General features: G+C 43.0%; 1 protein-coding gene across 1 annotated transcript in view; it reads right to left on the bottom strand.

The window, feature by feature from the left end:
* Nucleotides 1–26,168, bottom strand: part of LOC129329759 (cytochrome P450 4A25-like) — a 60,339-nt gene that overhangs the window by 12,876 nt on the left and 21,295 nt on the right. The window contains exons 4-9 of the mRNA XM_054979357.1: nucleotides 24,277–24,404; nucleotides 9,949–10,079; nucleotides 9,706–9,860; nucleotides 4,867–4,973; nucleotides 3,096–3,286; nucleotides 121–254 (exon numbers count right to left, since the gene is read on the bottom strand). Coding sequence (XP_054835332.1) covers nucleotides 121–254; nucleotides 3,096–3,286; nucleotides 4,867–4,973; nucleotides 9,706–9,860; nucleotides 9,949–10,079; nucleotides 24,277–24,404 — 846 coding nt within the window. The remainder of the gene's footprint in view (nucleotides 1–120; nucleotides 255–3,095; nucleotides 3,287–4,866; nucleotides 4,974–9,705; nucleotides 9,861–9,948; nucleotides 10,080–24,276; nucleotides 24,405–26,168) is intronic.

The raw sequence follows: 26,168 nt of genomic DNA, 5'->3' as shown, positions 1-26,168 counted from the left end.
AGAGATTAACAGATGTTCTCAGCTATATTATTTATGATCAGGTTCTTTGTATGCTTGAACACTGAGAAATAAAGCAGAGAATAAAAAATAAGGTTTTAAGTAAGAGGAAACTGTCCAAACCTTTAGGCAAAGTACGTCCATCTAAAAAAGTGACAGGTTTACTCAGCTGTCGGAATACTCCCGGAACTGGAGGATACAGGCGTAGACTCTCCTTAATGCACATTGTGACATATGTCATTTTACTAAGATCATCCCTGAAAGTTGTAGAGAAAGTAATTCATCTTTCTGCTAGTGAATCAGCAAGCTCCATCATCTGTACAGCATCTGGATCCAAGTCATACAGTCTCTTATTTAAAGTCCAGTCATTATTATTTATTATTTCATATTTATATCCCGCCCTCCCTACAATCAGGCTCAGGGCAGCTAACAACATTTAAAAACAATGTTTTTAAAAACATTTAAAAACAATTACATCTGTATAAATATTAAAACACCATTTAAAACAGCGACGTTTTGTTTTGTGAGGCAGCAACATCAGGAAGACTTACAATATTTTGCATGCATACTGTGGTGGACAGTTTTTCATGGGGGTGGGTTAAATTTCCTTTCCCCTCCCCTCCCAGCATTGGTTCCCTTTTCTCTTCTACTACCTTAAGCAATAATGGAATATAATTCACTACAGAAATGAATGATTTGAGAAATTTATAGTGAAATCCTAAGCAGTTACTTCAGTCTAAGTCCATTGAAATCAATGGACTTAGACTGGAGTAACTGTGCATCGGATTTCACTGTTAGTCTCCTACAATAGTAATTATATAGGTGACTTCCTACTGGCACAGTTTTGAGATGGGCATAGTTAAATATTTCCAAAGTTTGTGATATTATAGTTTTAAATCCTGAGGGCCAAACTACACATTAGGTCAAATGTAACCAAAGTCAACTGCTTGTTCCTTTTGGGAACTTAATTCTCATTTGCACAGGACCCAATTCAAATGGTGTCAATGGCACAAAAGCTGTTTCTTATCCCCCAAGCTGTTTTCCTTGCCTAAAATGGCTCCAGGGCAGTATTTAGCCCATTCTCAGTTGTACTTGTGGCCCTTCAAATACCGCCCCCCCCCCCAGGACCAGTTCAGGTCAGGCAAATGGCACAGGGGAAAGGCAGAGGCTCTTTTTCTTCATGACAGTCCTGATCTAAAATGAGGTCCTACCCACTTGAACTCAGGTCATATGAGGAACTCATCTGACTGTAAGTCCCATGGAGGCCATATGTCAAAGGTAATGTGTAGTTCAGCCTAAGGCAACACTTCATACACATACTTACCTAGAAGCAAGTACCACTGAAGTCAAGTAGGATATCTGAGTACATGAGAAGGATTAACATATGCTACTTCAAGGATAACATATAAACAAGCCTCATGATTCTGCATCTAATAAGATGATTTATAGATTGAAGATAAACAAGTCTTTCAGAAGTCTTAGAAATAAATGTTTCTACATATAAATTCTATCTGGGATCTTGCTCTAGCTTGATTTTAGGGGGAAATCTATGAATAATGCTTGTTATTCTTTCTTGGGACCAACCCAGATTATATGTAGAAAACAAGAACAGCATCCCATTTTTTTTAGAAAAACACAATAGCATTGAATAGTGTGACTTTAAATTAGGAAAAAGTAAGCTAGTACAGAGTACCACTAAGGAAGTGGCTTTTGTTTTGAGCTGCCACAAGAGAGACAGTAGCCATGTTCATAAGAGTGGGTCATGGGGACCATATCACTGCAGTCTTGGTCCATCTACATGGGCTCCCAGTTTGCTTCCAGGTCCAATTCAAGGTGCTGGTATTTGAAGCCCTGTGCAGCTTGGGACCAGCATACTTTAAGAACCATCTTCTCCCATATGAACCTGCTCATCAGCTCCGTCATCTTTGGAGGCCTTTCTTTGGGTGCCCCTACCACCAGAGGCTAGACAGGAGGAAACCAAAGAAATTGCCTTCTTGGTCATGGTGCCAAAACTTTGGAACTCACTCCCTAGGGAGATTCACCTGCTTCCCTCTGTCATTGTCTATTGCCAGCAAGAGAAGATTTTTGTTTTATTTTGTTTGGCATTCCCCAGTAAACTCTTATTGGCCTTGTGTGTGTGTTTTAAGTATCTGTGTTTTTAATTGAAAAGAGTCCAGTAGCACCTTTAAAACTAACCAACTTTACTGTAGCATAAGCTTTCGAGAATCACAGTTCTCTTTGTCAGATGCATGGAAGGTAAGAAACTCTTTTCTATTTTGCTACTACAGACTAACACATCTAACTCCTCTGGATCTGTGTTTTTAATTGTATTGTATATATGCATTTTAAATTATCTGTTTATATATGCATCTTTAATTATCTGTTTTAATTATCCATTTTTTGCTGGTTTGGGGACCCTATTTTGGGTGGAAAGGTGGCATATAGATGTTTTAAATAATATTAATAAGTTACAGTGAATGCACATACAATCCAGGTGCAGTGTACACTTGATTTTTCTCTCTGTGCATGTTGAGTAATTCTCATCTTACTCATGTACAGCTGAATGTGTCATTGAAACCATGCATTTATTCAGGTACTGGTGCCTGGTTTCATTTCTCAAGAGAATGCATGTTGGCTCTTTCTTACAAACAGATGCACACATGTACATGCAGGTTATATGTGAGTTCACTGTAACTTATGAACATGGCTAGTACTGGTAAGAAATGAAAATTGCTTTCACTCTGTCAGGAATACAGGAGAAGCAATCTAGGAGCAATACAGGAGAGTTTGCTCAACCTATTTTATGCTCAAAATCTTTTCTCTCCTTTTCAATATACCGGAGGGGGGGGGGGCGTGGGGATCCTATATCTTTTCCCTGTGGGAAGAAAAGCATGGGGAGAACAGTTTTGCTCCGAGAAATCTTCCAAGGGTTAAGCAGTAGCTGTTCCCCAACATTCTTACTCTGAAGCTGTCAGCTTCCGGTAGCTGCTTTTCTGTTTCTTAAAAAAATATCAGAATATTTGTTCATGAGTCTCCCAGTTTGGTCTTTAGTTCAATATACTATAGAAATAAACAAAGCCAAGCCATATTGATCTCACCATTGAATGTCCTCCCGATCACCCAGAATTTCCTCAATCTCTTCCCTGCATCTCTGTTGGTGTTCTGGATGCTGAGCCATGCAATGTAGGAGCCAGGAAATACCACTGGCTGTGGTATCATGGCCCTCAAACATGAAGGTGTCTACCTCAGCACGCAGGTCTTCGTCAGACAAACCAACTCCATTTTCATCCTGGAAAAGGAGGGGGAAGAAAAATAAGTTGCTTAAAGAAAATTAATTCATAATGGAATGACTGATGACTTTTTTATGAGTGCCAATGAAGTGCAAGTGTAATCACATCATAACAAAGATGTCAGAGCCATAAAGGGTTCAGCCTGGTCTTATGCATTCGAAACAAGAGTGAACCGTGACTTACTTACTATACAAATTAAAGATACAATGTAACAAAATTTCAAACAGTCTTTATACAAGAATCAAAGTCAATTAAAAACAAACTCTAAATGGTTATGTAGCTGGCAACAGTCAATACATAGAAGGTGCAGTATATGAAGCAGCTAGCAGCATCATACAAAAACAATATACAAAGTGCAAAAGTGCTTAATCGATTCTAAATTCTAAAGTGCAAGGTCCAGCTTCAACAATTCACACCTCCTTAAACCACAGAGTATAAACCCAACTTAATGAATAACAAACCAAGATACAAGATATGTCAGTTTCAATTGGTAGCACAAAGCTTATAGCAATTCATACATCAAGAATTTTCAAATGAAAGAATAGCAACTGCAACGGGTTTGCTAGTGAGGAGTCCCATTTCTGATACCCCTTCCTCCTGGCAGTTACCAAAAGAGAAGAATCATGGTCAGTTACATATCAGTTTTCATGCACAGTGGCTGCTCACTCAATAACGCTCATTAAGTTATGCAGCTCATTAAGCTGCTTCATATACTGCACCTTCTATGTATTGACTGTTGCCAGCTACATAACCATTTAGAGTTTGTTTTGAATTGACTTTGATTCTTGTATAAAGACTGTTTGATATTTTGTTACATTGTATCTTTAATTAGTATAGTAAGTAAGTCACGGTTCACTCTTGTTTCGGATACGCTTTTCCCGTGACTCTCTCTGTATTGGGGGTGGTCTTATGCATTGGCTTGAACTGTATTGGCACAATAAGTGACTTGCATTAACATGGCTAACACGGCTCCATTACCTGGGAAGTAAAGAAAAGGCATCTGGCTTTCCCATATTTAGCAGCTTTGTAGTTTGGCTGGTTGCAAGAAGAAGGCAATGTGTATTTCCCCCATACCTCTGCTGCTTCTGTGTAGCCTTCAGCAACACAGGTGAAATTTTCTCTCCATAGTCCTCTTAAAAACTTCTTCTGGTAGCAGTATTGCTAGGACCAGTATTTGTAACTGAATTCTATCACACTTGTACTTCACATCATACAGAGGAGCTGCTGGAAGGAATTTTGTGGGATGGAATTCCATTGTCCCTGATTAGCCTAAGAGTCCACTAAATTGGACAAGTTAGATGATTTACTTTCATACAGTGTGTGGTTTAGCCCCAGATGATATGAAGGGAGTTGAGAGAGAATCTTTGCCTGGAAGTCCTCATTAGGTCCTGTGTCTGGCATAGCAATTGTAGTTCTTCAAATATTTGCCTAGCTGTCATTATATAATCATTCTATTATTTGGTAATTTTTTTCATTGCTTGACTAAGAGAAACCAAGCAGACAGACAGACTGGCCACTGTGTAATCACAATTACAAGATGTGCAGGGATGGGGCTTATACTTCTTCACCTGTTTCTTACCTTGGCACAAAGAAGAATGTCCAAAAAATCCAAGTGTCGCTTCTTCTGGATGTTTTTGAGCTCTCTTTCATTCTGGAGGGATTTCTTCCGCTCTTCAATTACTTTTTCTGAACAAGACATTACCATTTGCTAATTACAAAGTACAGTTATACCAGCCAGGATCAAATCTATTTCTTTAAATGTCTATCCCATGTTGCCCCTTGAGTACAGTAAAGGTAGCAAACACTTTAAAACACAGAAATGTTCAAATACAGCTACTATACAACTAAGATATCCCATGAAAACTTCAAAGAAAAATATGGATGTCTAGTACAACGAAAAAGATTCCCCCTCCTTTTTGATAATTTACCTAATAAATATGAAGAAAAGGATTTTCTTTTCAGTGCATCTGAGAAAATGAGCTCAGACACAGAAAAGCTCATCCTGCTATATAAAAGCCAAGCCATATTGGCGACGACTCACTTTTTATCCCTGCACAAGTGCACTGAGGGGCCTGTAGGTCCACTTGTGCCAGGATAAAAGGGGAATTGTCGGTGTGGCCCAGAAACCCAGCAGTGCTGCTGCAGGGGCTTGGGAGATCCATGCCGAGCCTTTTTGCCACCAGTGGCAGGCCTCTGAGGGGCTGCAGAGCTGGCGGGAAGGCACAGCGCAGTCCCACAGCCACCGTGGAGGTGGCAGGAAGGCTGCATCAGAGGGGGCAGGCCTCCCAGCAACCACTTTGGGGGCTTGAGAGGTCCACATCGGGCCTCTGTGCCATCTGCAGTGGGCCTCTGAGGGGCTGTAGAAGCAGTGGGAAGTCTACACCGGGGGGGGCAAGACTCCCCGCGGGACTCCCTGTGGCTGCTGTGGGGCCTTGGGAGAGCTGCTGCAGCCCTCCCAAGGCCCCACTGCTAGAGCTTATTGTATTTCTTCTCACATCAGGCTCTGTTGCTAGTGTTGGAATATTGTTAGTCTTAAGCTGCCATGGGACTTCTATTTTGTTTCAATACAATAATGGCTACCTCTCAGGAATTCTCTTTGAGAAAGAAAACAACAGAATCACTTCACAAACTATCTGGTAAAGTGACGAAGAGAACTGTGGTTCTCAAAAGCTTATGCTACGATAAAGTTGGTTAGCTTTAAAGGTGCTACTGGTAGATTGAATCACTGCCTGACAGCTGAGGTCAAATTGAAACTGAACCCAGATGCATTGATTAAAAGATAAGGAATATAGACTATACTACTATGTATTCTTTGTTGCTGTAAATAAGAGCCTACAGAGTAGCTTTCTGTGTTGTTTAGTATGTCAGGTTTAGAATTCCTTATGCTCTGTTTCAGTGTTGCTTCAGCTCTGTATCAGATCTCTGCTTGTTTTCATATCTCTGCATATTTGCATTTGTATACTCCCTTGCACTATTTATTGAATGTCCCTGCTGTTGAGTGTATCGACTTACACTATGTAATCCACCTTGAGTCTCAGTGAGAAAGGTGCTCTATAAATAACATAAATAAAAAATAAAATAAAACGATGCAGTAAGATGCTGCCTGGGTAGCTTTCTACAACAATATTCTCCACTGCTACTCTTTGTTGGATGATATCCAGGGTGTCCCTATAGCAGGTATCAGTACTTGGGACTGGGTGTTCAAGTGTGATGCAGACCTGAAGAAGTGAGCTGTGGCTCACAAAAGCTCATACCTTACCACTAATTTTGTCAGTTTTAGAGATGCTACAGGACTCTTGCTCTTTTCCAAGTGTGATGCAGTTACAGATAATGATGCAGTTACAGATAACCAATCTCAACTTCCAGATTTTCCCTTTGGTTTAAATTGATTAAAGGGGCCATATCAGAGCCTTTTATCTGTCCATCATTACCTTTACATTACCCTTCATAACCTTTATATCTATTCAGTTCTAGACCATGCCAACAGCTCCACTTGATGGCCACTTCCTAAAATCATGTCCTTTATGTTTATGCATCTGTGAGGCTCTAGTTCCAGGGGCTTGTCTCATTATATTCTGTCCTGCCCTCTTTACACAGAACCTAGAATCAAATTTCTTGCAGTGGTCCTCTTCCTTGGACGCAAAGAAGCTGATTTTTCTTCTCTCAGATACTAACTTGCTCATTTCATATACAGTGTCATTGTTTGCCTCGGCAGCCAAGAAAATAGGGCAAATGTTGTACCTGAAGGGTGAAATGTTTTAGCATAATAAGCACTTTTATGCATAACTAGCAATAGAGCCCATTGTGTGGAAAAATACAATGGGTTCTAAAGAACTGATTTGGCAGACCCCCTCTGTGGGGCCTTGGGAGGGCTGCGCTGCCGTGCCAGGCCTCTCTGCTGCCTCCGTGGCTGCTGGGGGGCCTTGGGAGGGCCACACCCAGCCTCCCTGCCAACCCAGAGCTGACAATGCCAGTACTGGGGAGAAACACTTAATTTGTACTCTGTTGAAGAAGGTAGTTTAAATCTGCCTCTCTTCATAACACAAAGCAGCAATTAAACTAGTTTCTCAAGTTTGCTTCCAGCAAGCTCCATGTTCCTTTCTCTAGACCACCTGACACTGCCTATAGCTGTCCTGATCCAGTGCTTGGTCACCATGGTCAAGAGACTAAGGATGAGCACATTGAAACTGAATCCTAACAAGGAAGAGGGTGTATTGGTTGGCAATGCCGAGGTTTTAGTAAGTACTGAACTTGCTATAATTGATGATGTTCAGCTGACTCTGCCTGACTTGGTTGAGAGTCTGGGAATCATGACTGGAAAAGCAAGTTAATTCAACTGTTTTTTAAAAAGGCTTCTTCCATCTCTGTTTAGCCCGGAGGATGGCTCCCTATCTCGTTCCTGTCTCAAAGCTAGATTATTGTATCATGCTCAATATGAGACTGCCAATGAAGACAACTAAGAATTTTCAGCTGGTACAGAATGCCACAGCTTGATTTTTACTGGGAGGTCATTGGAGTAAACATACTACACCTGTTTTGCAAACATCCCATCAGATACTAATTAGCTTCTGAGTTCAGTTCATAGTGCTAGTTATCACTTGTGGCCTGGGACCCACATTAATCCCAATACTTTTCATTGTGAAAGCTTTACCTATCTGAGCAAGGTCTTTTTGAAAATCTGTACCCAAACATTCTCTGTTGTTCCCCCTCACCTGCTGAAATAACCTGCCTGACAAATTCAGGTAAGCTTCCACACTAGTATCATTCTTCAGGCTTTGCAAAATGGATCTTTTCAAGGAGATATTTTAATGGAGAGAATGCTTTAGTTTTTATTGTGGAAGTTTTTAATTAAGGGTTGGCATTTTGTGTGTGTGTGTGTATGCACGCACACGCACACACACACACACACACCTGAAACAATATCATTCCTAGTGCATCATGGGTTTGTTCTAAAGCACATGCACCCCCCATCCCCCACTTTCAGCACCAGGGGACCTGGCAAAACAATGTTTAATGTTTGTTAGGTTTTAATGACTTTTATTGTGGGTTTTCTGCCACTCCATCTTGAGTCTCTCAGACTACAAATGACATAAGTAATAAATAACAAAAAATGTTATCTGGGAACATGCCCTTCCTAAAGTAGAGCAGACAGGGTTTTTTTATTTCAATTAGAAAAAGAGAAAACATATAAAATAATCTTGTTACAGAAATATTTTGTAAACAGACAAAGTATACAAGATCAAAAAGAGTCCAGTAGCACCTTTAAGACTAACCAATTTTATTTTAGCATAAGCTTTCAAGAATCAAGTTCTCTTCATCAGATGCCTGATCAAAACTGGCATCAGGCATCTGATGAAGAGAACTTGATTCTCGAAAGCTTATGCTATAATAAAATTGGTTAGTCTTAAAGGTGCTACTGGACTCTTTTTGATTTTGCTACTACAGACTAACACGGCTAACTCCTCTGGATCTATGACCATGGAAAGTATACAAGGTTTGTGTCATTTTAAAAGGAAATTTAAATCCTATTAATCAGCAACTACCCTCTGACCTCTAGTGGTGGGTATGGGAGGAGCAATTGGTTAAAGAAACAAGAACATCATCAGCTGCTTATGGTGACCCCATACACAGAGTGTTCCAGGCAGGAGATGAGCAGAGGTGTTTTGCCATTGCCTTCCCTGAGGTGGAGTAAAATCTTGTCCTTGCGGGATAGTAACAGGGCCTTGGACAGCTAATTAATGGTGCCAGCCTAAGCTGAGTTACATCCTTCTAAACCTGTTGACTTTAGTGGTCTAGCACAGTGTAAATCTGTTTAGGATTACACTCACTCCCCCTGGCTAAAATGAGGAAGCCCATCATGGCTGTTTCATCATAGCATGTTTTATGTTCCCTCTCCACTACTAGCAGAACCTCAATTAATTTTGCAATACAAGTAAAATATTTAATGTATACAATTTATGTCAGCCTTAGAATTGCACTTTTCATGCAAAATGTGAATTATTGCTGTACAGCAATTTGGATATTAGACATCCTTAAGAACAATGGGAAGCCTTATGGGAAGAGACCTTTTTCCAATGCAGAGGCTTGACTCCTAATGTTGCTTTCTGCTCATGGAAGAAGAGGAGGGTTCTTTTTACCGATTGCCCCACCTCATGGCATTTCTACACCTATATTGTCTCTGGGAGTCCACTGATCTATAGGGACACAATTATAGGAGGCACAAAAGCCTGAAGCAGGAGATGGAAGGCAGTGAAGTTGATTGCGCAGCACAGCTCTGCTTGCCTAGCATTGGATCCAAGCTAGAATCGGTCTAACAGTCCCACTCATTAGCCACCCATCATTGCAAAACCCACAATAATTAAACTCTTTGAAGCTTGCACAGGAGATGCAGGAGCATACTTTACTGTTCAATAAATACCTGTATGGCGATGTGCCAATTTGCAGGTTTCCTTAAAGTGACGCCCAGATGGAGTGCATAGATAGAGGAGATCATTTTGAAGCACTCCTGAGGTGACTCTCTTAAACACTAAGTAAGTCAGATCTGATACAGCTTTGACATAATAATCTAGATCTCTGGAGGAACAAAAAAGAAAAATGTTTCAGTTATCCAAATATGGCAAATGCCACCAAAAACATATTATTAGACTTTGCTAGAACAGACCTGTCAGTCTGGCAGTTGCTCTTATAATTGAATGCACATTTCATTATGCTGTCCAGGCTCATTAAACTAATATGGTCAAACATTTCCAGGGATTTTGTAGGATCCTTTGCTATCAGTTTCTCCCATTTATCCTATGAAACAGAAAAGAAGGCATATATTATTATCAGGGCTGGAAAGAAAGGCTTTAATTCTTGAAAGGTAGTATAATGGTGAGAAAATTCTGTTGTGTTTTTTTCTTAAGATAACAATATCAAGATAAATCTAGAGATGACAGCTATATTAGAAAATAATACCTGTGCTGTGTGAACAGAGACCCATTTTCTTTAGTTCACGAGAAAGCTTCCATGCAGTCCAGTCAGATAAAGCTGATTCTGGTGAGGAACTTGCATAGAAAATGCATGGAAAATACTCACTTCAATACAAATTATCTAAATCCGCTCTGCATGGCTTATCTTGTTCTTTGTCCTCAAGTAGTTCTTACTCATGAGTCTGGGCCAGAGGGAAATAGTATGATGCCTAGGCAACTGTGTGATGCTTCCCTCTCCCTCTTCAATCACGTCATCTAGCAATGATTGCCTGCTGCTCTATCACGGATTTCCAAATCTTCAGTTATGTTTTTTTTAAGGATTCTTGAGCATGATCCAAACTTTGAGAAGTGATTGACTGCTCTGAAGAATGTATAAACTGATTTTAAAAGAAAGGGTTTTGTCCCCCTCAAACTGTATAGTCTCTCTATAGTCTCTAAGCTAATTTTAGATTTGCATGATGTTGCCAAGTAGGCCCCCTCTCCTGCTTTAAGGCCTGCCATGGTCTGTGTTAAAGTTTCCTACGTTGCTGCTTTACTGCTACACCAAGATTGCCCTGCACGTGTGTGCTCTGATACACGTGTCAGTTTCCTGCCTGCTTGTTAATTACTTTGCTGCTGCAATAGACTGTGTTAGTTGCCTGACTCCATGTCTGGATAATTCCACAAAGGACTTTCGTCCTGGGCAACCCTGCCCAGACCTATATCCGGACCTCCCAGTGTGTGCTTGGACTTTATTACAAGTGGGCCCCGTGCCTGCATTGCCATCCGCCACGGACCACGCCTGTTCCCTGCTATGGACTGTGTTTTACGTGCTGTTCCCCCTGCCTCCATGGAAGCCTGCCTCATCTGGGCCCAAGCCGCTGTTAGTAGCCAGGCGCCTGCCAGGGAAACCTCCAGCGAGCCTGGCCAGGAGCTCCCTGGTCAGTTCCCAACTGGAGCCTCCCGCGGGCCATGTTCCCGAGCTTGCCCTCACTACGGGGCAACCTGCCAACCAGCCCCCGCCATGCCCAGCTGGCGACCATGTTCTTAGGCAGCCAGAAGACCTAGAGGAAAAGCCTGCTTTGGGAAGCCATTTCGGAGAAGCGGACACACCACGTCCGCAGAGAGAGAACCTCGCCCCGCTCTGCATATCTTAGGAGCTGCCCCGGAGAAGAAGCTAAGTGCCGACCATCCCAAGCACTTAAAGAATGCATCTCAAAGAAACCTCCGCATTCCAGAGCTGATGACATCAGGGCAAGCCCTGTCCGCTGGAACATCCTTTCAACACGCTCAGATCTCCCCCTCCCTCCTTTGTCCCCTCTTCCTGAGGTGTCACTATAACACAATCAGATTACTAAAGTGGCCCATCCAAGTCATTCAGTAACCCATTAAAGCCTTTATTTTAATCCGTGAGAACCACCAAGTACAGCACCGGCCCCAGGGTACGTTTTGGGGTATTTAAGCTGGTCTCTCAGACTGCATGGTGTGTACGCCATTCCTATCCAGACCCCCTTGCTGTCCCTCTGTGGATCCATTGCTGGCATTGGACCACCTCGCTGTTGTGTCTCTGCTCCGCTTCAGGATTGTGAGTATTTCCCTTATCATCGTGGGTACCTGCTCATGCGACCGTCTCTGTATTTCTTACTCTGCATTTCCTAGTTCGTGTATGCTCTCCTGTATGTATGTGCAAGTTCAGGCTTACGCCACACTATTAGTAAATACACGTGTTTATTGAATCTATTTGTAGTCTTCCTCTTTGTCACTAGAGTGTCTGGAATCGGGACCTCCGTAAACGTTGGTTAGATCCGCGCTAATTTTAGTTCCAGACTGCTGCGCTAATTTCCCCATTTAAAAGAGCAGTTCTGGTAACAATGAGACATATTTGCATGCCAGGACCTAAGTGAGGACTTGTGTACAAGTAAGCTTATAATATTGTTCTGTAAATTACAAATAGAAACAACCAGGTTGTTTATTTCTCTATCTGGTTTTGTATGCTGACATTCAGCCAAAAGCCACCCCTCCCCCCTCCCCCATATCTATTAATTAAAAAAATTAAAAGTACCAAAATAAATTAAATATCAACCAAAATTATTTGAAATATTTACCAATAAAAACATCAGGTACACTAAAACAACAGACATGTCAAGGCTGACAGGATGTTTAACTTACAGGGAAAGTCCCTGGAGGGCCCCTGGCAGCCAGGAGTAAGCAGTCAAGCCCTGGTAGCTCTCTCAGCACCACATGTGCCATTGGGCTTGGATTCTACACTGGTTGCTATCATTGGTTGCCTTCCACCTAGGGTCGCTGATTCCTGATGGGATCAGGAATCCCCTGCCCCTCACTCCTGTTGCCTATTACTACTCAGCTGGACATCAGGAGGAAGTACCTGGGTGAAACTGGGTGGGGGACACAATCAGTGTCCCCAGTGTAATGACATTGCTTCTAGCATGACCCAGAACTGCCATCATCACACCAAATGATGCTGTAGCATTCACTCAAAACTCTATGATTTAACCATAGATCTTGGGATAAATGTTAGAGCATCACCCTGGCATGATGATGTCACTTTCAGGTCATGCTAAAAGTGATGTCATCTCACTGGGGATTCTGAGTCATTCCTGCAATATGGAAGTTTCCCACTTCCTCCACCCCCTATCAGTTGCCAGGCCATGCTGGCAACCCTACTTCCTCCACTGGTTTGGGTGGGTTGGAGCTGGTTGTGTTTGAGCTGTGTGGACCCCACAGCGCTGACTGGTAGTGCCTCAGGAATCATTCAGTTTGGCTTGCTCCCAGGCTATTTTAGCTTTCCAGTCTATCGCTAGGCATAGTCTCACAATCAACTTTGCTCGGCGGTCTTCCAGAATATAAATGGGGAGATTTTTGTGTTATGAGAAATAATAAATAGTGTATCCAGGGCTATTTTATATCAGGAAAACAATGCAGGGAGAAGGATTAAAACCCCACTCTGCTCATACCATGGTCCCAATCTGACCTCTATTCATCTGTTAAAAAATATTTTAAAATTCTGGGAACTCCAGAAGCAGAACTCCCATTGTAAACCATTGACAGAGCTGCTGTAGCATAGTGGTTAAGTGGTGAACTGCTGATTCAGATCCTACTACTGCCATGATGAGCTCAGTAGGTAGCCTTGAGTAACCTCTCCGGTCTAGCTCCCCAGCTGTATTGTGGGGATAATAATAACACTGACTTTGTCCACTGCTCTGAGTGGGGCACTAATCTGTCTAGAAGAACAGTATATAAGTGCAGTTATTATCATCTACGGTTGTTAATATGGTTGCCAACTCTGGGTTTAGAAATTCCTGGAGTCTGAGTGAAGAGATGTCACTGTGTTTTCTGGATGCAGTTTCACTTTGTTCATCTTTTTCCCAGCTCTCACTGTCTCCAGATACTGATCTAGCTGTTCAATGGCAAGGGACCAATATCTTATTTGTATGAGACACATTGTTTAGCAGCGTCTTTGCATTAATGTGCTAGCATGAAGAGTCTGACTCATGATTACTAGAAGGCATGGGTGATACACTCATTTAAGGCTAGCAGACTGCATAGTTCTCAATGTAACAAAAACAGCAGCTGAGCTTTTCAGTGTCTAGCCAAAAAAAAAGGTGCATATTACTTGGGATGCACTCATTTTAAAAATATGATCAAAACTACTTTGGGGGCAATTAGAAATCTTTTAAATCTCCAAGAATTACAAAATAGCCAAGTCCATACTCTGATCATGTTTGTGGCAAACTTTGCAGCATCTTTAGTGTGCATCAATTTCATGTTAAATATGCACCATGCCATGGATAGGATAAAAATTAATGCATAGATATTCAACTATGACACAGGATTTGTACCATAAATGAGGGTATTTGATAGTGTGTTCACTGTGACCAACTGCATTGCTGAGGTACTATCTGTTCACCTCATGCTATTCCTTCCAGTTTCCTTTGTATCACATTATTTTTGCATAAAGATCAGGATTGCTATGCTCAAATTTTTCCTTACCATCTGCAGAAGCTGTGAGAGAAATCTCCAGTTGCAGTGAAATTGTACAAAACTAAGAACAAAGACAAACATCTTTATCAGGTGGCCACATGGAAGGAGGGTGAATACAAAAACGGAGACCCCCTCCAAATAAGAGGAGGATAACATAATGCCTTGGGAGGAGCTTCCAGAGAAGCATTAGGAAATGTAAGGCCTAGGTCCCCAACATTTCATTCACAAGGGCAGATGACTTTCAATGGCACTCAATCGTCTGGCCCAAACAAGATGCACATAGAAACTAGGCTGTAATAACGTTCTCGAGTCATTACAAATTCCTATACCAAGATTCAATACTTACATTTACAGTACAATCATAGGTGTAAACTATGGGGGGGGGGGGTCTGAGGGGCTCGAGCCCCTCCTGGATTTGGCCTGGGGGGCACAGCCCTCCAGGCAACCAGAGAACTACATGGGGGCTGTGGGGCTCAATCCCCCTCAGGTTTGGTAAGCAGTGACAAACTCACAGGAGGGACTCAGTTACAATGGCAGATGAAGCACAGGATTGTCCACCCTTCCTGTTGTATCATATTACAATTTCTATGATTCTTTGGGACTTTGTTCCTGTTTTTTGCTCGTATGTATTTGTGTGTTTATTAAGAATTTATAATTTAAAAAAAGGAATTGCAGTTTACAAATTACAAATAAATGTTACAGAAGAATTTAGAGACTCTGATGGAAGAAATACGATTTTGAAAATCAGGCTCCTGGAAGGCAAGATTTACACACTAGCAACAATATATGCAGCAAATAAAGCAAAAGAAATTTTTTATGGAAATGTTTTCCAATCCATCTTTGATTTTCAAGAAGATAATTATCTTTGGAGACATGAATGGGGTAATGGATCTTAAAAAAAAGATAGCTGATAAAAACCAAAGAAGGCAAACTTCCCAAAAATGTGTTTAATTATATGGAAATGTTACAATTTGAAGATGCTTGGAGGCTCAAAAATCTGAATATTGGAGACTGTACTTTCTTTTCTGACAGATGCCAAACCCATTCAAGGATTGATATGCACTGGATATAAAAAACTGAGTTATTTATATTGTTTATTATATGTTTACTTTTTCTTTTCTTTTTCTTTTGATGTAATTATAATTGTGCTATCAGTTTTATTTTCTTTTTTCTGTTCTGCTTATATTTACAAAAATAAATTTTATATAAATAAACAATTTACACATTGTCTTAAAACACCTATGCCCCACACTAAGTAGCTTGGTCCTTAACCCTGGCTGGCTCCACCCACTTTCAATGTAGCAACCATCAGATTGCAAGGCCTCTGTTGGACATAATCACCCCTGAAGGGGGAAAAATGGGGTAAAATGTGTTTTCCCAAAGGGATACAGCTTCCATGTGTGGCTGGCAGGCTGCTGCCTACTTGTGCCCCCGTCCACTGCCAGCTCGGCCACACTTCTCTGATTGGGCCAGCCTTTCAAGGTCATTTGCATATGAGGCCTGATTGATCTTCACCCTCAACATTCTAAACAGTATACAGTTGCTAGTGGCATAACTATGAGTTTTCTTTGGGATCATAGCTATGGGGACTGTTCTGAATTGCCTCAAAATGTGCTTCTACTGACTTGTGGGATGAAGCAGTGAATTTACGGCAGCTGAGTCTTATGAGCTCTCTGCCATGACCTTCCTGGTTCCTTGGGACTTGAGAATTCAGGCCCCCAATTCCCACCCCCCCAGAGAGGGGAGGCAGGCTGGAACAAGGTGAAAGAGCTCAAGGGGTCTGGCAACCCCTGGGAAGCCCCGACACCAGTTCTGAAAGCAAGGACCAACAAAGGAGCCAATATGGCTACGAAGCTGCCAAAACTAAAAGTCCGACAAGTCAAAATGAACTACAGCGAATAAAGCAGATTCCTAACAAGACAGATATAAACAACTCGAAGAAAGCTCAAGAGATTCCACAACGCTTTCCATCAAGTAAGGAGATTGTTTAATGGTTTTATGAGGGCTAACCAGCCTGATCGTGAGGCTGCCAGGGCAAAGCTGGGAGGAGGGAGAGACGGAGAGAGATTGTAAAGAGAATCTCTCAGCAGACGGCTGGAAAGCAATAAATCTTTGAACATAATTAACAAAACAAAGCTTTTTACCACTTCGATGAGTTTGGACATAACACCTATAAGTAATTTGAAATGGCTTCCTGGGAAGAAGTATTTTCTAAATTGCAAGAAATTACTAAATTAATGACTGAACTATTAATTAAACCAGACGAGACATTTGGAGTAGAAATGGATAAAAGTAAGAGAAAAAATGACAATACAGAAGAAATCTCTAAAGAGAGAGATCTAACTGAAAGAAAAATAGAGCGAAATGTGAAAAAATATAATCTACAAAATGGACGATTGTACCAGTACGTCTTCCTGAAGATACAAGGCAGTAGCTAGAAAGGGGCAGAGCCATGAAGCAGATCTGCAAAGAGAGAACCTAGCATTCTACTACTGAAAGGGGAAAAAAGAGTGCAGCGGATTTTAAAGCAGAAAAATAAACAGAGAAGTAACAACATTTTTATCGACCCTCATCAGAATTGGCTGGAAGATAAGGAAATCCACCTTCAGCGGCGCAGATGGAATAAGGACTGGATGTACCATTTTACAGGAAGAAAGAAGAAAAAACAAGGATAAGACTCAGATTAGGAATTAATAATGCAGACCTAACCCTTTATCTCTATGGCTCCTTCCTTTTTTTTTCTTTTATAACACCATATATTCTGTATGTGTTCTGAAGAGACAAGAGAGGGGGGGACTGATGGAGTTATAGAGGTTTTTGTTTTCACTACTGTCCTCTTTTTTCCTTATTTTGAAAAAAGAAAGAAGGAGAGACACGGATTATGACCTAGATTTCCTCTATATGTTTAATGATATGCAATACAGATATAATGAAAGTTTTAGAGGCTCTATATTATAATAGACTTTGAATATCTATTGTCAAAGGGATAGTGATAATGCGATAACTGGGCCCTTGGAGCTTTTTAACTATTCTTAAATTATAGCCCTTCTCTCCAGAATATAAATGAGTAGTTAAACTAAACGACTATCTGCTCTTCTCAACCTCACGATTATGAGAACCCAAGTAAACAAGTGTAGATGGTTAAGACAAAACAGATGAAGGAGCTACTCTTTCTAAAACGTAAAACTGTGCTTTACCCATATAGTTATGTGGCCATTCCAGCCTTATTAATATGAAAACACAAGCAAATAAGTTTGGCTGGAACAAAATAGAGGAAAGAGATATTTCCTATAGAATATAAAATTGTCTTTAAACCAAATATTGATTTGGCCTCCCCACCCTTATTACTATGAAAACCCAAATACACAAGTTTGGAAGGCTTGGCCAGAACAGATGTAAGAAAAAGGGAAAATTAACACAAAAATGCTCCCTTTATATATTGATTTATACCATTGTTTTGCTGATATCTTTTGTTCTACTATTTCCATCTCCTACTCCTGGAATGACTAAGGGATTAATATCTCTGGCTAAAATGCAAAAGATGGAAAATGTGATCTATCTATAATACATACAAAAGAAAAGATAATTAGAAATGACATAAGGAATAGAGTAAGTGGATTAAAAAACATAGAAATTAAATAATGACTACAGAAAATAAAAGGGAACCTTGAAGGTATATGGGGGCGTTAATTACTTATTTAGTGGCTTTTTGTATTTGAATTGATCGATATGTGTCTTGTATATGAATCTGCTAAATGTTTGTCTTGTTGTAACCCCTCCCTGTCTACTAAAAACCCAATAAAACCTGATATATATATAAAAATGTGCTTCTACTCACTTACAGGATATGAATTCGAAGTGAGAAGATTGTTACTTGTCTGAACTCTGTACATTGCTCAGAAATTGAGTGCACAGCAACTGTTTTGTATGGCTCAGAGACTTCAACCATGCATTTACCAAATGAAGCTATCTGTGATGCCATAATTTAGTAAATTTCAATATTAAGTCACAAACATGACTCCTGTAAATGAACATCCAGAAAAACTTTTAAAATGTTCCCTTACAGGCTTTTCTGTAAGGGACCAGTAGTTTGACCTATGCACACAGTATATGTATTTGTAGATCTTAAAGTGACTATCTTAAAAGTAAATTTCAAACACAGTACACAGCAGGAGATCACTGAGATACCACTATAACCATTGGCCAACTCCCACCTTTTCCTAGGCTTGGCCCAACCCAGGGGCATTGTTAGGGAGGTGTCCAGCAGTGCCCAGGCCCCCCAAAATTTGTAGGAAGCCCCTCCCTAAATCCCCCTTGGCCCTGCCTCCATAGATAGTAGAGACCCCTCCCTATCATGTCACCAGGCCACGGTTCTTTTAAGGATCTCTGGCCCAGCCCCAGCTCCCCCCCTCCCCGGAAATTGGAAAGTCTACGCTCCTGACTACAATCCTATACTAAGTTACTCTAGCCCAGACCTATTGATTTCAACAGGGTTAGTCAGGAGCAACTCTGCATAGGGTTACTGTGATAATTCCATCAGCCCATCATATTTAAAGATTTAAGCAGAGGCCTTCCCTGGCCTCTGCTTAGTAGAGAACAAACAACCCACAACATGAAGGGGAAATGAAACCAAACTACTACACAGGCTTTTTGGCCTTAAGGGATCGGGGGGAAATACTAAACAGTTCAATAAGGGAACATCATCAAATTCACAACTTGCTACAATATAACACCCCTCTTCCTTTAAGACTAAATCTAGAATGTTAATCTATCTGGTTTTCTTTGTAATCTCCCAGATCTCTTGGGGCCAGTCATCTCAGAGTTGGGGGGGGGGAGCTGATCCTCAGTCACCCCTGATGTCTGAGGCTCTTGTGCTGACGTCCCCCCTGATGTCTTGTGCTGATGTCCACCCCTGGTGTCTGAGGCTGGTGATTGTTGATAATTCCCTGTGGTGGATTTGTCCCCTTCCTCTGCTACATCAGAGACCCCCACCACCCCTCAATGTTGGCCCATCCTGCATTGCTACTGCCATCCCCTGGCATTCCTGATGCTGTGATGACATCCTGTGGCTCTGATCCAGGTGTCTTTTAATTATCTGTCCTGAAGCCAGCTCTACTTGAAAGGATACTGGCCCTGTTTGCCCCCTTATCATCCCTGACTCCCATTGGCTCCCTTTCCCAAAAGCCAATACCCAGACATGGTCCCCCAGCTGAAAAGCACGGGGAAGAGGTCGAGGGAGGCATCCATGATGCATAGCCGCTTGGCCCTGACACACTTTAGTGCCTACTGTTGGTCGCAAAAATCTAAATGTGAGCGGAGGGACTGACCAAACATAAGCTCAGCAGGGGAGATCCCAGTTGTGGTGTGGGGAGTTACTCGGTACCGCAAGAAGAATCTGGCTAGCTGAGTTTCTAAAGGTACCTACCCCATGCGTTGCAATCCCAGTTTCACTGACTGCACTGCCCGTTCTGCCAACCTCTTAGAAGAGGAATGATAGGGGGCAGTGCAAATGTGCCGAATACCATTGTGTTCCATAAACTCCCTGAATGTGGCCCCTGTGAAAGTCAGAGCATTGTCAGTGACTAAGATTTCCGGTAAGCCAAAAGTGGCAAATATTTGTCTCAGCTGTACCACTGTGGCCTCAGCCATGATGGAAGGCATTACTCATACCTCCAGCCATTTAGTATTGGCGTCCACCACCACCATCAGCAATCGGGCCCACAAAATCAACATGCAGCCTAGCCCAGGGTTGATCTGGCCATTCCCAAGGATGGATCGGTGCAGCTAGTGGGGCTGGACAACTGTCCTGACAACAAGTACAGGATCCCACCAAATGCTCGATGTCCCGATCCAGGCCAGGACAACAAACCAACTCACGGGCCACTCCTTTCATCCTGGAAATACCAGGATGTGTGTCATGAAGTTGGTTCAAAACTTGCCCTCTCATCATCATCATCATCATTTTTATTACAGTACCAAGACCAATATACAAAAAGTATGTTACCAAACCACTTATCAGTAAAAAGAAAAACCATCAGTTTTTAAAAAAACGTTTAAAATACATTTCACACCGTTTAAAAATTAATGTACAGAATCTGGCTACTTGCCATGTGATCATGTGGTTTTTATCAGCTAAGAGCCAGCAGAGCTTTGCTTTATTTGTAATTATATGACTGGGAATCCTATCTAATAGTGGAGTAATAATTCTTTTAAGGATCTCTGGCCCAGCCCCAGCTCCCCCCCTCCCCGGAAATTGGAAAGTCTACGCTCCTGACTACAATCCTATACTAAGTTACTCTAGCCCAGACCTATTGATTTAAAGGTCTGAAAGTTTTATTTGAATAAAAGCAGGGCCTTCCCTGGCCTCTGCTTAGTAGAGAATAGGGGTGTGCAAAGGCACACTGTTTCGGGATTCTTGTTTTGGGTATACCCGAAACGAGAATCTGTTTCGGCAACCACTAAATCCGAAACGGCAAGCCGTTTCGGGTTTAGCGGTTCAGGTATCGTTTCGGGTTGTTTCGGGTTGTTTCTCAATGGGAAAATGCCTCCGTCTTCCCGGACGCCTGGGGGAAGCATTTTCCCATCGAATCAAGCCAAAATTGGTGGAGACCTTCCTCTAACTCTTCTCTAACAACCCTCCAAGTTTCAGACCGATTGGACTTTGGGGGGCCATGTTATGGCCCCCCAAACCAGGTCATCCTATCCTCGCCTAAAAAAGGGAAACGTGAACGTATTTTTAGCTTGCTGCTGCTAACCTTCTTCATTATTTCCTATGGGGAAAAAATGAAGAGGCAGGCTTGTCTTGCCAGGGGGGGCATTTTGCATGCAAAATGCCCCCCAACCCTCAAGGGCCCTTCTCCCACCTTTCCTCCCACCACCCACCAAGGCTCAGCCTGCTCCCACCTGGGGGGGCATTTCATGGCCTCCCCAAGTAGGTGCTCTTTTCTCCACCAATCCCACCTGGGGGAGGCTTGTCTTGCCAGGGGTGGCATTTTGCATGCAAAATGCCCCCCAACCCTCTGGAGCCCTTCTCCCACCTCTACTCCCACTCCCCACCAAGGCTCAGCCTGCTGCCACTTGGGGGGGCATTTCATGGCCTCCCCAAGTAGGTGCTCTCAGCCCCCAAAGTCCACCCCCCACAGCCCCACACAAACCCAATCCCCCCCCCCAGCAGCCACACACAGACTCAAATCCTGATTCCCCACATTAGCCCCTGACAGACCCAAATCCACCCCCAGCAGCCCCACACCCATAACCCCAGGAACAGGCTGGCAAAGGCCAGCCCTCCCCGTTTGTTCCGTATGCTGGGAACTTCTAAACTCTCTTTCTCAGGGCAATTCCGCACAGCCCAGGGGTGCCACAATGGTGGGCAAACTTCTGAGTGCCAACTTGTCCCTGGGAAAGAGCACCTGACCTGACACACAGACAACCACCCCCTGACACTCCCACCACCTACAGAGAAGCCTGGCCAGCCTGCCGTACTGTTTCCTATGATGGGAACCAACTGCACATCAAAGAATAAAACACGAACAACACAAAATAATTTTTTTTAAAAATTATTTTCTCACTTTCAAAGTACAAGTAGGCAAAGCATTATGACACATTACACCAGCAGTCCCCCACACAGAAAAATGACACGACTCACTTAACATCAGAGAATCACAAAAACACAATTCTTGTCAAAAACACTTTATTTCTTGAACAGCTTTATGTTACACAGCAGGGGGGCACACCAAAGGGTATGCCAGAAGTATCTTACACAAAAATAACACAACTCACTTCACATTAAAGAATCGCCCGAAAACACAATTGCTTTCAAAAACACTTTATTTCTTTAACTGTTTTAGGTTACACAGTAGGAAGGCACAACAGGGCATGAAAGCACTGTACTACGCAAAATAATACAGCCCACTTCACCTTTTTTGACAGCAATTGTGTTTGAGTGATTCTCTGATGTGAAGTGAGTTGTGTTATTTTTGTGTAGTAGACTGCTTTTACACCCTGTTGTGCCTTCCTACTGTGTAACCTAAAGCAGTTAAAGAAATAAAGTGCTTTTGACAGCAATTTTTGGGGTGATTCTTTAATGTGAAGTGACTTGTGTTATTTTTGTGTAAGATACTGCTGCCATGCCCTTTGGTGTGCCCCCCCTGCTGTGTAACCTAAAGCTGTTCAAGAAATGAAGTGTTTTTGACAGGAGTTGTGTTTTTGTGATTCTCTCATGTTAAGTGAGTTGTGTTATTTTTGTGAGGTGGAATGCTGGAATGCCCTTTGGTGTGCCCCCCCCCTGCTGTGTAACCTAAAGCTGTTCAAGAAATAAAGTGGTTTTGACCAGAATTGTGTTTTTGTGATTCTCTGATCTTAAGTGAGTCGTGTTATTTTTCTGTGTGGGGGACTGCTGGTGTAATGTGTCATAATGCTTTGCCTACTTGTACTTTGAAAGTGAGAAATGTTTTTTAAAAAACTTTGTGTTGTTCGTGTTTTATTCTTTGTTGTCCAGTTGGTTCCCATCATAGAGAACAATGGGGCTGGCTGGCCAGCCATCTCTGTAGGTGGTGGGGGAATTTGAGGGAGGGTGTCTGTGGTTCAGGTGCTCTTTCACAGGGACAAGCTGGCACTCAGAAGTGTGTCCACCATTGTGGCATCCTTGGGCTGTGCACATTTGCTCTGGAAAACAGAGTGTTATAGTTCCCAGCATAGGAAACAAAGGGAGAAGGCTGGCCAGCCTGTTCCTGGGATTGTGTGGGGCTGCTGGGGCTGGATTTGGGCCTGTGAGAAGCTACTGTGGGGATTTTGATCTGTGTGTGGCAGCTGGGGGAGAATTGGGTATGTGTGAGGCTGTAGGGGGTGGACTTTGGGGGCTGAGAGCACCTACTTTGGGAGGCCATGAAATGCCCCCCCAAGTGGTAGCAGGCTGAGCCTTGGGGCTGAGCCTTGGTGGGGGGTGGGAGGAAAGGTAGGAGAAGGGCCCCTGAGGGTTAGCAAGACAAGCCTCTGTTATTTCCCAGCTGGAAATAGCGGAGAAAGGGGAGGAAAAGCACCTACTTTGGGAGGCCCCCCAAGTGGGAGCAGGCTGAGCCTTGGTGGGGGGTGGGAGGAAAGGTAGGAGAAGGGCCCCTGAGGGTTGGGGGCATTTTGCATGCAAAATGCCACCCCTAGAAAGACAAGCCTCTGTTATTTCCCAGCTGGAAATAGTGCAGAAAGGGGGGGGAAGAGCACCTAATTTGGGAGGCCATGAAATGCCCTCCCCCAAGTGGGAGCAGGCTGAGCTTTGGTGGGGGGGTGGGAGAAAGGTAGGAGAAAGGCCCCTGAGGGTTGGGGGCATTTTGCATGCAAAATGCCCCCCCTAGAAAGACAAGCCTGCCTCTTCATTTTCCCCCCATAGGAAACATGGAGATCAGCAGCAGCATCCACAACGTAAGAAATCAGCAGCAGCAAGCAAAAACCTTTCCCTTTTAGGCGAGGATAGGGGGACCTGTTTTGGGGGGCCATAACTTGGCCCCCCAAAGTCCAATCTTTCTGAAACTTGGGGAGTTGTTAGAGGGGAGTTAGAGGAAGGTTTCCACCAAGTTTAGCTTGTTTCGGTGGGAAAATGCCTCCCCCAGGCTTCCGGGAAGCCTGGGGGAGGCTTTTTCCCATTGAAATGCATTACTAAAACAAGCTGAAATACCGAAACGTTTCGGAAATCGCTGTTTCGGATTACCCGAAACGTTTCGGGTTTTCTGAAACGTTTCAGGAAAACCCGAAACAACCCGAAACAGGTTGTTTCAGGTTTTTTTCCCGAATTGCACGCCCCTAGTAAAGAACAAACAGCCCACAACATGAAGGGAAAATGAAACCAAACTACTACACAGGCTTTTTGGCCTTAAGGGACCAGGGGGGAAATACTAAACAGTTCAATAAGGGAGCATCACCAAATTCACAACTTGCTACGATATAACAGTTACATTGTTAAAGTAAAAAATACAGCAGATGAAATTAGATTTATAACATAACTTCTCCCCATTTCCCCTAGTGTCACAATATGGGAATAGGTTGCTTACCAGCATCACTTTAGTTGAATCTGCAATCTTTGCTACATAAGGCTTCAGAATGTCATAGTGGAAGGCTGGTGTTAGCATCCGCCTGTGCTGGTGCCATTTAGGTCCATTTAACACAAGCAATCCTCTCCCTATGGATTCAAATAGCAAAAGGATTACTTAGACTGTAGCAAGTAACTGTAAATTACTACAGCTGCTGCTGCTGCCACTGCAACTGCGACTGCTACTACTGCTCCAGTAGAGATAAGAACTTGTATACATCTGTAATTAAGGAGCTACTATCTCATGCTTAAGATGATTTTGCAGAAACATGAAGGTGGTATGGCAAAGCCAGCATCCCTGTGAGGCCCCACTTTGGTTGGCACCCCCTCTGGGTAGTCTGCCATTATGTCCTCTTGTCCTTGCTGCCTTTGAAGAGGAGTCCCAGGCCTCAGAAGAGAGCATGAAGTGGGTTGCAAAGTCACCTGTTGCCTTCAGTAGGCTCTCCTAGGTGGGCTCTGGCCTCTGTCTGAAGTGTCTGAAAAAGGGAGCCCTGACTCTCAAAAGCTTACACCCTAAAAATCTTGTCGGTTTCTAAGGTGCCATGGAACACTGCTAATATCTGGCCTCTGAGCGTCCTAGCCAGCAGCTGTGCACTCCTTTTCGGCCTCTTGTAGACTTCCCTTTTTATACCATAACCAAAATCAACCCCACTCCTCTGGCCCTACCCCCAGCAGATGCGCTGCCATATGGGCTAGTGGAGGCGGCAACACCTGGCTTAACCTGGAACCAAGCCTGTCAGTAGGGATGAGATTCAGGTTCAGTATTCGGTTAAAATACCAAATTTTACCTGATTCAGTAAAATTCTGTATTACCAAACAATTCGAAATACTGAATCAGGTTCAGTATTACTGAATTCAAGTTTACCAAATTTATCCAGTAAAATTCAGTAAACTTCAGAACTTGCAGCTGTGCTGTTCATTTCTATTCCTTTGCCAAAGAACAGTAAAGAAACACTGTTTCCTGCCATTTTTAACCAGACAGGAGGGGAGAATAAGGGAGGGGGAGTGAAGCGGAAAGGAGGGGGTTTGAGGGGCTCTCCTTCTCTGGCTAATGGAATTCACAAGAAGGAGAGTGCATTTTTCAAATTGCCTACAAGGAGTTAAATTAGGTAGGCTTCCCTCAGAGTAGCCTCCATTTTGCTCTGGCCTGGAGATTGAGACACACTGCCTGCTTGCTGCTGCTGACTGTTGGCTTTGTCTCTCTGGTCCGGGACTCTGGCTGGCCTGCTTTGGACGGTGACTAGATCCTGGAGCGAGTGGATTTCTGCTGTAGCTACCTGCTGAGACCTGCTGCATCTGGACGACTTCTGCTACACCTGGGGGACTTCTACTGCACCTGGAGGAGTTCTACTACTACCTAGTTTGAGAGTCATAGACTCACGTTTTTCCCTTCCCTCTCTCTGGGGAAGTGGGTTGGCCTGGTATCAGGAAGGGATAGGGTTGGGGGGAGGGAAAATGTTTTTTTTAGTTTGCATTTTAAAAACTGCTGTTATAAGAACAACAACAATTACATTTGATTTTTATACTGCCCTTCGGGACAACTTAACACCCACTCAGAGCGGTTTACAAAGTATGTAAACCCACAACAATCATGAAGCCAGCAGCAGGCCTTTCAGAGTAAGGCAGGAGGAGAAAATGGTGGAGGAAGATGAAGAGAGTGCAGAAATGGTGACCCCCCCCCACATCTGTACCCCTTTACCCTCAGCCAACTTCTCCTGCCCAGCCTAGACACAGTGTGTCTGGCCAGAGCACTTCAAAGGAGGCATCTCCTGGGGTGCCTGCAGCTGCAGGGCACTGTGAGCCCTCCTTGTCTTCCAATGTCTGGAAGCACTTCCATAAAATGGAGGGCCCCAG

The sequence above is a fragment of the Eublepharis macularius genome, chromosome 5, assembly GCF_028583425.1.
Source record: "Eublepharis macularius isolate TG4126 chromosome 5, MPM_Emac_v1.0, whole genome shotgun sequence".
In the NCBI taxonomy this organism is placed as follows: Eukaryota; Metazoa; Chordata; class Lepidosauria; order Squamata; family Eublepharidae; genus Eublepharis; species Eublepharis macularius.
This window is presented reverse-complemented; position numbering and strand designations above follow the sequence as displayed.